The sequence below is a fragment of the Vigna unguiculata genome, chromosome 5, assembly GCF_004118075.2.
Source record: "Vigna unguiculata cultivar IT97K-499-35 chromosome 5, ASM411807v1, whole genome shotgun sequence".
In the NCBI taxonomy this organism is placed as follows: Eukaryota; Viridiplantae; Streptophyta; class Magnoliopsida; order Fabales; family Fabaceae; genus Vigna; species Vigna unguiculata.
The window spans coordinates 42104405-42117539 of NC_040283.1; the positions used below are offsets into that span (position 1 = coordinate 42104405).

The 13135-nt window shown below is 30.4% G+C and overlaps 1 protein-coding gene across 1 annotated transcript; it reads right to left on the reverse strand.

Moving 5' to 3' along the window:
* Positions 1-5235: 5235 nt before the first annotated feature.
* On the reverse strand, positions 5236-8325 carry LOC114183227 (protein usf-like). The gene is made up of 5 exons (XM_028070160.1): positions 8166-8325; positions 7344-7486; positions 6918-7047; positions 6114-6305; positions 5236-5731 (listed from the first exon to the last, which is right to left on the reverse strand). The coding sequence occupies exons 1-5, from the start codon at positions 8220-8222 to the stop codon at positions 5522-5524; spliced, it is 732 nt and encodes a 243-aa protein (XP_027925961.1). The 5' UTR covers positions 8223-8325; the 3' UTR covers positions 5236-5521.
* Positions 8326-13135: the final 4810 nt, after the last annotated feature.

A 13135-nucleotide genomic window follows, 5' to 3' on the forward strand; every position in this document is an offset into this window, starting at 1 on the left:
TAAAACTAAACTGAGAAACAGGTTCAATTAACCTTTTTTCAAACAATTTTAGATTTCACAACCCCACTAATGGGCTACCATATTTTTGGCATTTTTTTATATAAAATTTGTAACTTATAAAAGTTTTATTCGATTTTTATTATAAATATATAATTGTTTTAGATTTTTTTAAATTACGAATAGTTTTTAAAATTAGTTGAATATTGAATGTCAATGAGCTATATTATTTTCAGGTAAAACTAAATTAATTATTGAAATAAACGTATATAAAACGATGACTTAATTTAACTAAATGATTCCATGCAACAAAAATAGAAAAATAACTTATTCATATAATAATAATAATAATAATAATAATTAAAATAAGTATTACTAACACATTTTTATACCTATCAGTAATCAAATAATATAGTATATATGATGATATTCATATGTTTGCTGATTTTTATAATGCCTTTTAAAATCATATCTAAAATAATATATGCAATATGGTAACATTTGAGTAAGTGATACATTTTTCAAATTATTTAAGTAATTGAATTCTCAAATTTTCGAATGAAGTTGTATTAAATACTTAATAAATCTACATATTTCGTGTTCTTGTTAAAGTAGTATATATTATTAAATTAAGTATCATAGAAATTGAATTTAGGATTAATATTCTCAGCATTTTAACGTATTTATAATTATTTTAAGAAATAAACGATTTTCAAAATTATATAAAACTTTAAAAGGAATGATGATTTTTACGATAAACTGATTTAAACACGACTAATCATTCGTCTATTTCAAAAAGACATTATAAAATAATAAAAAGAAATAACTTTTTTTTTGTCTGGGCCCAGGTCAGAAAACAAAAAAAAAAACATTAAATTACGTAAAGTAATACCTGTGTGTATATTGCAAAATCAACTCTTAAACTCTTGTGGAAAAAATAGAAACGAATTTTATGATTTTGGAGGCTCAAAAAAGCATGCAAGAGTTATATTATACGTGAGTAAAACTAATTTATATTTATGATGTAATAAGAAATCATGATTTAAAAATGAATTAAGTTGCGTCTTCACATTGGAGAAGAATATAAAGAAAAAGTAGTAGGTGATGAATGATGTTCCATGTGAACACGATTTTGCATGGAAAGTTTTAGAAGAAAAACGTGATTCAATTCACATTCACTTCTTTTATCTCTCTAGTCATTACAAGACCCCAGGGGTCCTCACTTTTTGTCCTTTATACCTTCTCTTTTCATCATTTAACACATAAATTAATCACAGTCAATGAGTGTTTTAACAGTTGGTCCAAACAGTTAAGTATAATTTATTCATTCCGGTATTTATTAATCACAATTAATACCTAATTAATGGTGATGCAGGAAGAACATGAACATCTCTTGAGTCTTCTGTGTAGAAGATAAGGGTTTGGTTAATGAGTTGAAACCAGTGCATGCACGCTGATATTTGTGTTGGAGATGAAGACATTAAACAATGTAACGTGACAGATCTGAATCTTAAACTGATAAAACTATGGAAATGTAATGTCTGGTCCAATAATTGAATTTATGGTTGGTTGGTATGGAAAAATAAATGGTTCAAGAGATTGGTCAGAGCGTACGTAGCAGCAACATTCTAACAAGTCTTGTTTATTTTCCAAAATCGTCACATGATTCTTTTCTTCGTGTTGTTGTTCACACTCCCGTGAACAAATGTAGCCATCGTACCAGCTGAACATGGCAACTTAACATGGTCGTTGGTCAAATTTGGCTGAGGTTCTGGCTTCCTATGTTTTTCAAACTCATGGGGGAATGTGAACACTAACGTATTCTCAGCAACGTTATTGGTTTCAACCTCAACAACCTTATCCAAGAAGAAACATGTTTCTGATTTGGACATAATAGCGCTTAACTGCTGTCATCGCTGCTTCGTTTTTTCCTCACGGCCCTGCGACTCAGTGGTCCTTTTATGGACAGAGCGAATATGATCCAATTCAGTTACTTTCTGCAAAATTATCAAGACTTTTTCTGTACAAAACAAGAAAATTATTTATGAAAATAGACATCGAGTTTTAGAAGGAAGCAAAGCTTATAACGTAATTATTCTTAGAATATGTGTGATTGAAATATCGTCACGTCAATGCTGAGATAATAAACTTTTCATGTCTAGATAAAGAAGTTGTTAAGTTTTTGTTAGTTGTTTTGAGATTGATGTAAAGGGAAAACTATATATATACACATTTGAAAGTTATGTGTGGATTAAAGGTAAACTCAATTTAAAATATATAATATATAATATATTTATGAAAATAGATCTCCATTAATTATAAATAAAATAAAATAAAAATATATATAAACTCCGGTTAATCACCTACTAATGACTGTTCAGTGAAATATAATTTGAAGTTTGAGAAGAAAAGTCGTTGATGTGTACAAAAGTCAAAGTATAAAAAGAGAGCTAATTAAGACGGTCACAGACAAGACATGAAGCACGAAATAGTAGGAAAGTTAAAAAAAAGTAATTTACAACTCTAAAGAAGATATATTAAGACGACTAACGATGCTTTCACATCTCTTAAAAACAAGGTATCTAGATTTATAATTGGAAAAGATAGTAATGACAACAGATACCATTTGAGAATCCTTTATTGAAAAAGGTATCTAGAAATGAAGAATAATTTTATAAGTATGTTATTTAGAGTAAAAAAGTAGCATGTGTTAACATTATAGATTGGATGAAACTTCTTTAAGAGGCATCAAATTGAATACTGTCAATTTTTTAAGAGACGTAAATGTATCGGAGTTTTATTATGGGATATTTTGTTATCTAAAATGTCTTTACACTGTCTTTTATTATTTTTCATTTTTTTCCTCTATAAATACAAAACTTTAATTTTTTATAACCATTGTACCTCTTCGGTGAGTTACTAAATTGTTTGTTTTTATGTCAGATAATTTTTCTTGGGCTTCTTCATGTATTTTCAAAGGTTTCTCCAGTATTTTCAAAAAGAATTTTAATTTCACCTTTGTCTTCACAATAAAAATTAAAACGTAAAAGTAATCATTCTCTCTCCTCTATTTATGACACGATCCAACCAATATTCCACCCCCGATATTCATGGATGTCGACATCCGGTTTAGACTTATGAGTTGCAGATGTCAACATCTCCAATATAATCTTTCATAAAAATTATTATTATTTTTTTAAATTAAATCAGTTTCATACAATTGAAAATAAATTAACCAACTATTATATTAATGTTTATATATGTTGTAGTGTGATTACAACATCAAATGGATCAAGAATCAAAACTAAAAAAAATTCAAAATGAAAATTGAAAAAAAAGGTTACGAATGTCGACATCCGCAAAACAAAAATGACATTCGTTTCAAGATTATTTCGGATGTCGACACCCACAATACAATTTTTTCATAAAAATCATTTTTATTTTTTCAAAAATTAAATCAGTTTCGTATAATTGAAAATAAATTAACCAACTACTATATTAATGTTTAAATATGTTATAGTGTGGTTATTGCATAAAATGAATCAAGAATCAAAGTAAAAAAAATTCAAAATGAAAATTAAAAAAAAAGATTATGAATGTGGACATCCACAATATAAAGTAGGTGAGGTTATTATAGTCGTAAATTCTAACACCCGGAGATATTAGAGAAAGCTTTAGAAATGCAGGAAGAAACCTCATTTTTCTTTTTATTGTTCCCTCGTCAAAGTTCACGGAACTTGTAACCAAACTTTTAAAAAGAAAATAATTTTTTAACAATTCAATTTTAATAATTTTTTTATAATATAAAGTGATATTTTTTAAATAATTTTTTATTTTTTATATTTTAAAATTATTTAAAAAATAAATAAAAATTCATAAAAAATTGTCAAAATATCATTATCTATTTCGATAATAACATATGAAAACAAGTATTTTCTTTCTAGTTTTCTTAATAAACCATGATGATGTGTCATGTCCCAGGCAAGTCAAGTCATACTTGTCTTGTATGGTTACATTTTGTACTATCTTTGAGATTATTGTATAATTTTTTTTTTTAAAGTTATTCAGTTTTGTTTATATTTAAATGTGAATATCTTAATTATAAATGAGAAAGTTAAATTAGACATATAGGAAAAGAAAACTTATAAATCATATCTGTTAAGATTTTAAATTAAAAATTATATTATAATTCTTCATATGTATTAATTCATAATTTATTGATGACAAATCATTCTTCTGGTTCTTTCTTAAAAAATGCAATTGTATTCATTTTAGTTGTTCCTTTAACTAAAAAATTATTTACGTAGGATTTTTTTAATATAGAAGGAAAGATCCCACGTTTTAATTGTTGAAATTTTGTAATATGAACACGTATATTATAAATTTATTTAATGGTGATTGGTTTTAAAGCTTAATTTGATATGAGATTAGAGTTTGTAATCCGGCTTGATAAATTGTCTTTTATAATAGGTCAACTTCTTTTTATAAAGAATTTATGAAAGTCTAAATTATCTCTCAATTATTGGGGTGCTACTTATATTGAACAATTTTTTTTTTCTAATGTCAAATTGGTTTTGGGAAAAATTATAACATGGTATCTAAACTTTTTATACTTAATCTTTGAGGTTGTTTGTTTGTGTTCCTAGAAATTTTATTCAAGCTTAAATACGAAAAAGATGTTCTTCAGTTGATTTAATGTATTTTCTTGAATTGTTAAATAAGGAACACAATCAATTGGTTTTATATTTACGGATAAGAAGATTGGTAATTGTTAAGACCATTTTCTTAATACAAATTTTTATTGTATAATTTACTTGTTAAATCAATAAATTTCGTGTAATAATCTAATTAAATTTCCTAATTTTGAAGCTTTCTCGTGTCTAAATTTATTAGTCTCGTAAACAGTTATTTAATAATAGATATGTCATTAAAATAAGTAATTAGGTTCATTTGTTCATAATTTTGTTGCTAAAGGGGCAAGTCACTTAAAAAAAGATGGATTGAAGACTAAATAAATTGGAAGAACATAAAGAATAACCTGTTCAGCGAAACAATTTTATTCAACACAGTGAATCCGAGACAAAAAGACAAATTGGAGAAATGATAAAGAATGTCCACTAAGCTAATTTATTTCGCTTAAGCAAATTTGAAGCTAAAGAAAGTTGGAAAAATCTCAAATTTGAAAATTCGCTCAACAAACTTAATATGTTGTGCGAATTTTGAAAGATACTTACCTTGTTTTGAATAAAAGATAAAAATTCCATTGAAGCTCTCAGAAACTTGGAAATAAGAAATTTGAACCAAATCATGCTTGTTTGTCTCTTTTTCACTGAGTCACTCATAACAGACTTACCAGACTCAAATAACCAGCATCACAACAAGCCAATATCAACCATAGCAATGCTTTTCAGCACTGTTTAAGTATAATTCTCAAGTCAAATTTCACAAATGAGCATCCCAAACTACAGGAAACAAGTACTTTAACAAGCAGCATCTGATATCAGAATTGAGGTAGGAAATTATCTTAACTGGACAAGTAACGTGTCATCCATGTCTCAAAGCGAGACCATGCAAGCTGAACTGCAGCTTCATCTTCATCAGGCATTCCCATGCGCTTCCTCCTCTGGATTCCATCACTAGACCTGTTCATGAATGCGTGCGCATTGCCTGGGTAGATATGCACCTCATGTGGAACTCCAGATGCCTTCAGCTTTTCTTCCAAGGCCTTCGCAGCCTGAAACATCAGCATCAATACAAGATTTAGTGGATTAATTTGAAAGTTTTCATCTTTGAACACCAACACAATTGTGCTCTCTCTCCTTTTTCTGTTGTTTCCCTAAATCTTGCAGTTTTCTCTCTTAAAAGACACCCACTTGGGGAAATTGAAAAAAACTTCAAATTCCTCGATTTTACTTTCCGGGTATGCTTGGTATAAGTGGTTGATAATGGGAAGATGAAAAATAGAGTGGGGAATTAAAACAAGAAGTTACGAGGACAAAAGTTGTTTTTTGCTCAATGATTCTGTCAGGAAGGTGAAAAACTCAACTCATGCATGATAATTGCTGTGTATATCTTACTAATGAAATTAAGATAGAATTGCAAGGAAATTATCATACTGTGATATCTGAAAAGCCAACAAAACTATCCAGCTCTCCAAAGTGAGCCTGAACAGGAGCCTTGGCTTGGGCAGGGTCTGCAAGCTGAGAAGAAGGAACTCCATAGAATGCTACAGCAGCGTCAACCTCTGAAACCAAGACAGAACCAGCAATGGAGAGAGCACCTCCCATACAAAATCCAGTTACACCAACCTGTTGCAATAAATGATGATCAAATATTTTTAATTATTAAAGAAAAATGTTTACTCCTAATATTTAGACAGTTCAACAAATGAAACTTCATTGAACAACATATAAACCAATCTTATTTGGCACTTCAACCGAAGTACGCAATCAACCATATCAAACATTATAAAAACACTGGCTTGCTATCAATAATAATTATTTAAACCCAACAAACGCTTCTAACAAAAACACCAGTGAGAGAAAAACGCCCCAATGATTATGCATTGCTGCTTGTGGATTAAGGATTTCACATTCACTATTTTCACCGGTTACTGGATCAAAATTCAAAAGTATAAATCTAGTTTTACAATGGAACTCCAAACCAAAATTCAAAAGCAGAAAACATGGAGATATCATAAGTAAATTACAAGCTGCAGGGCCCAAAGCAACTTCGTTTCACTCATTAAACATGTTTACATATAAGACTTAAAGTAACTCATTTCAAACCTCACACTAAGGTTATGAGTAGATAAAAAGTAGAAGAACCTTGTGATGAAAGCACAATGAACTCTAAAAACACAGGTTAAAAAATAAAATATTTATCTTAACCAAGTACTCTAAACACAAACAATAACAAACCTTCTTTGAACCATTCGCTTTAAGCCAGTTAACAGAAGCAGCAATATCCTTGACAGCAGCTTGCCAATCAAGACCATCCATCAAATGCTGAGCCTCAGCTACATCCAGACCAACCTTTCCTCTGTACAGACTGGTTAAAAGAAAATAAAACTCATTGGTCATCTAAATGTATAAACCATGGGAAACATTGCCACTTAAAATAGGAGTTAGGAAAAACTAGTGGCAGTTTGATTTGAGAAAATGCTCTGTTTTAATTTCTATTTTAAGCCTGTATAGGAAATAGGGAAAACAGGGAAAACAAAGTTGTTTTCATTGTGTTTTATAGGAACTTGAAAGCAAGGTAAAATTTCTTTTTTAATTAAAACTGAAAACAAAAAAAGATCTCTCAAATCAAACAAGCCTTAAAAGCCCATTATCTTATCTTACTCTGGGATAAGAGCTTTAAACCCAGTACCAAGCTGAGAAATCTTCACAGCATGGTTCTTAATTTCGTAATCCACACCCCACCACTCCTGGATCACAACAATTCCAGGAGCATCCTCTCTTCCAACCACATATGCGTCAAATGTCTGAACATTGGAAACAAAATTTGCATAACAAATAAAAACTGTGAGTTCCAGCTTAGACAGCTAACAACGGAATAGTTATAGTATGAAGGAGAAAAGGTAAAGGGAATAGAAAAAAATTAGGTCCAACACCATGACTGGGAACAATATCTTGTTTAAACAATTCGAATCTAAAATTTAAAACTCAACTTCATGCTACATCAAACTTATTGGGCATGGTAGGTCACTACTAGCATAGCATGAAATAATCAGATCTAACTACAATTTACTTGTCAAGCGCGGATTATTGGGCATGTATAGCATTGTCCACTAGGTTAAGTGCAGTGAAGGTAGCATTTCGTTACAAAAGATGATATTGATGAAGACCCAAGATAACATCTATGATGTAAATTCATCATCGCAACACATGGATAAGAAAAGTTTGTCACTTTTATTTTTAGGTATGCAGTAAACAAAAAATATTCACTAAAGATGTTCATAGGATCCAATCAAGAAGGAAATAAACAAGTTAACGATGAATTTAGCTTTAGCAATTCCAAACACAAGGAAGATTATGCTTCATAAACGAATGGATACAAAGTAAGCAGAAACCACAAAAATGAGTTAAAATTAGCAGTGCATGTAGTCCATAAAGAAAGAAAGAAAAAAAAAATGTAATGGGAATGAAAGACATTAGACTCACAGTGTCATCCCTTTGAATCTGAATTTTCTTGAAAGGGGATGATGCAGTGGTAGCCATGGAATGATGGAACAGAAATGGAGCTCCACGAAACGCAGAAGGGAGAATTTTACAGCATCACTGATCCAAGTGGCTAATTTTATTAGTGAAGATACCCAACGTCCTCCAAACGATGTCGTTTCTTTTTATCCAATGTTCTAAAGTTAAATTAAATTATTATTTGATTAATAACACGGTTAACCAAATTTTGTATCCTTATAGAAGTTTTTATATTCAATCTAACAGTCACAAACATAATCATAATTTATTTCTATTGTAAAAATTAAATTTAGTCATTTGCTTTAATCAAAATCCAATTCGATCAAAATTAAATATGATATACTAAAAGTAACATTATATATAGTTAAAATGTAAAATAAATATAAAATTCAGATATATTTTTTTTATATGTTTTTAAAAGTAAGTAAATTATTACAAATAAAAGACGATATTTTGACATGTAATAATTTTTTAAAGTCATTATAAAAATACTTATATGAGAATTTTCTTATAAATTTGTAAAAGAATTTTGTAAGAAAAGACGCTTTCTTGATTTTTTTTTAAGAATTTTAATTTTCAGGTAAGTCTTTTGTGGATAATTATTTTCTACAAAATTATAAAATTTGTAAATATTTTCTACAAAATTTGTTACGAAAAGTGTTTTATACAAAATATTTTACAAAAAAAATATTGACTGCAATTTCCTACAAATTTTTTCATAACAAAATTTATAAGTATTTCTTAAAAAAATTTAAAACAAAATTAATAGAAAATATGAAATTTTTTCGATAACGAGTCATCTTTCATGGAAGGTAATGTATGGTAAGTATAAAAAAATTTATTGAGTATAAAAATATCGTAACCGTTATAAATATAAAATCATATTAAATAAAATGTTATCATAGAACAATATTTTATTCTTAATTTATGATTATTTATCACAATTATACATTTTATAAAAATTCTACAGATCACTAGACCAGATTGAATACCCTAAAAAATCCCTGATGGCAATAATCTACTATTTCTCTCTCATTTATAAAGGAATATCCTTTTTCTACTTAAATGTAAATAAATTGTAATTACTTTTAGTTTGAACGATATTTTAGAAAAAATATTGAAACTGTTGTTATATCATTATAATTATAATCTGAATTTTTATTTTACGAGGAAGACATTTTAAAGAAATTAAGAAATTAGTAACGCGCTTAATTAGTTTAATATTAATGAAATTAACTTTTTAAGCTTAACCCTTCCAAATTAATCTGTATTAAATAGGTTAACGTGCCGGAAGCAGGCCATGCTCTTCCCAAGATAGCGGCGATTATAGACGGGAAAAATCAATTTATTTAATAATAACTAATTATGCGTCGAATCCAGAACGTGTATTTTGAAAGTTGCAACTTTAATATTTGAAAGATTAATGTTGACTTTTAAGTTTGATTTGACATTATAACAAAGTTTGTGGTCACTTGTAATAAAATAGATTGAAATACGCTTTTAGTTTTCATTAGGTTCGAATTAGGTTCTTAATACGTTTTTTAATTTATTTTTCAATTAAATTTTAACTTTTGAATAATTGATTAAATTTAATATTTTCTTTAAATATTATACTAACAACGTAAAAAAATAAATGAAAGTTAATTTGTGACTTTTTTTATATTTTTAATTTTTATTTTAGTTTAAAAAATTATAACATTTTACTAAAGATTATGATATTTATTTATCGAAAGAGATAAACCAAAGAGAAAAATAAGAGAGAATTATAAAAAGAGGGGAAGATATATAGGCTATTTTTATCGATTTCTTGATCCGTAGTCTTTTCTTGAATGAGGATTCTTTCATTAAAAAAATGTATACTTAAATAGTCAGGTATTCTTTACTTGCTTATATTCAGTATCTTGATAAGTTTGCTTCTCATCGTCATGGTAGTGGTAATTCTATAAAATCTAATGTAAGATTTCAGGTTGACTTAACTTTTTCTAACTGTTTTTCATCTCATAATTGTAATCACATTATTCTGAACTTATAATGGCATGTTTGATTCACTTTATTTTGTACGTTTTGAGTACAAGAAGGTATAGTGTTGGTTAGTTTAGAAGATATTTTATTTTATGCGGTTACTGTTCTGTTTCTGTGATCAAATAAATTTATTTTAATATGCTATTTATTAGGGATAGTGGTTTGAAGTCTAAGTCAGCACGCACCCATGAATTTAGCATGAAATTGTGGGAGTGGAGTTAAAATCTGTAACTGCTGTGTATGGCTTTAAAAGCCAATCTTTCCCGATTAATAAAAAGTGAGTTGACAGTACATACAAATATATTTCTTTATTCTGCTGTGTTTAACAATTGGTATCAGAGCTCCTACCTAGGGGCCTGATCCAATATTTCCTTGAGTGTGTGAGAGAAACAGTCGGTGAGGAAGTGTGTAGAAAGAGTGTTGTGAGTATATTGAAGAGAGTGAAATACAGAATGACAGACAACAACACCGACAAGTATGTGCAACCTGCGATTCCAAAATATGATGGTCATTATGACCATTGGGCGAAATTAATGGAAAATTTTTTACGTTCCAAACAATATTGGAATTTGGTGGAACAAGGGATCGCTAAAGTAGCGGATGGAGCTGTATTTTCTGCAGAAGACGCTAAAGTGCGAGAGGAGCAGAAACTGAAAGATTTGAAGATAAAAAATTACCTTTATCAGGCGATTGATCGTGAGATTCTGGATACTATTCTTAATGACGAGACCTCTAAGGATATTTGGGATTCAATGAAACAAAAATTCCAAGGTTCTACGAGGGTTAAAAGAGCACAGCTGCAAGCATTACGCAGAGAATTTGAAATGTTGCAGATGAAGGAAGGAGAAACCGTCAACTCCTATTTTGCTCGCACTCTCAAGATCGCTAAGAGTATGAAGGCGTGTGGTGAGAATATAGGTGAAAACAGTATTACTGCAAAAATCTTAAGGTCCATGATCTCTAAATTTAATTATGTAGTTTGCTCAATTGAGGAGTCCAACAATTTAGAGATTATGACAATAGATGAGTTACAAAGCAGTCTTCTTGTTCATGAGCAACGAATGAACGGTCAAGAAGAAGAAGAAAATGTGTTACAAGTTACCAATGAAGATAAAGGATGGAGAGGAAGAGGAAGGGGACGTGGAAGAAATTCCAGCAGAAGTGGTCAAGGGAGAGGAAGAGGCAGACAATTCTTCAACAAAGCTGAAATTCAATGCTTTAAATGTCACAAGATGGGACACTTTCAATATGAATGTCCCACTTGGCAAAAGAAAGTCAATTATGCTGAAGTACATGATGAAGATGAAAAGGAAACGGAAGATGAGATCTTATTAATGGCCTATGTTGATCTGAAACAAGGCACGAAAGAAGAATGGTTTCTTGACTCTGGATGCAGTAATCACATGAGTGGAAATAAGGATTGGTTTGCTGACATAGATGAAAGCTTTAGACATACGGTAAAGCTCGGTAATAATACCAGAATGCCTGTGATGGGGAAAAGGAATGTTCGGCTGAATGTTAATGGCATTACAAATGTGATCTCAAATGTCTACTATGTTCCTGATCTTAAGAACAATCTCTTAAGTTTAGGGCAACTTCAAGAGAAAGGACTCACCATTTTAATTGAGAATGGGAGGTGTAGAGTTCATCATCCTGAACGTGGTCAAATTATGGAAATCAAGATGAGTAGCAATAGGATGTTCTCAGTGATTGCTACTTTGATGCCTAGAAATTCTACATGTCTTCAAGTAGAATCAACAGATGAATCCCACCTTTGGCATCACCGATTTGGTCATTTCAACTATAGTGGCTTGAAACTACTCTCCTCCAAAAAGATGGTCAATGGGCTACCTTCTATATCAACTCCAAAGGAACTTTGTGTACAATGCTTAGAAGGAAAGCAACATCGAAACTCTATTCCAAAGAAAAGTAGGTGGCGCGCATCAAGCAAACTTCAACTTGTGCATGCAGATATATGTGGGCCTATCAAACCCACTTCAATCAGTAACAAAAGGTACATTTTAAGCTTTATTGATGATTTCTCTCGTAAGACTTGGATTTATCTCTTACATGAAAAATCAGAAGCATTCTCTATGTTTAAAAATTTCAAAGTTTGTGTTGAAAAAGAAACTGGAATGTATATCACTTGTTTAAGGACAGATAGAGGTGGTGAATTCACCTCCAATGAATTTAGAGAATTCTGCAGGATTCATGGCATAAAACGGCAGTTGACAGCAGCTTACACCCCTCAGCAAAATGGAGTGGCTGAGAGAAAAAACAGAACAATAATGAATATGGTGAGATCCATATTGATTGAGAAACAACTTCCAAAGATATTTTGGGCAGAGGCTGCCAGGTGGTGTGTACATGTTCTCAACCGGTGTCCTACTGCAGCAGTACCAGATAAAACCCCTGAGGAGACATGGAGTGGAGTCAAACCTACAGTGGAATATTTTCGAGTCTTTGGATGCGTAGCACATGTTCACATACCAGATCAACACAGAATCAAATTAGACAACAAAAGCAAAAGGTGTGTCCTATTGGGAGTAAGTGATGAATCCAAAGCCTATCGCTTGTTTGATCCAATCTCCAAAAAAATCATCATCAGCACAGATGTAATTTTTGAAGAACAAAAGCATTGGAATTGGGAGAAAAACGAAGAGGCTACAACACAAGATGCTTTAGATGTGGAGGCTGAAACTGAGGAAGAAGCTGCTGAAAATAATGATATTGATGACACCATACAGGCTGCTACACATCCTGGTGATTCCAACAGAGTTGATACAAGTATTGATGAACCACAAGCCCATGACAATCCAATTGAAGGGAGGGTTAGAAGAAATAGACGAGAACCCAACTGGATGCTTGATTATGAAAGTGGTGAAGGCTTGTCTGATGAAGATACTTTAAAT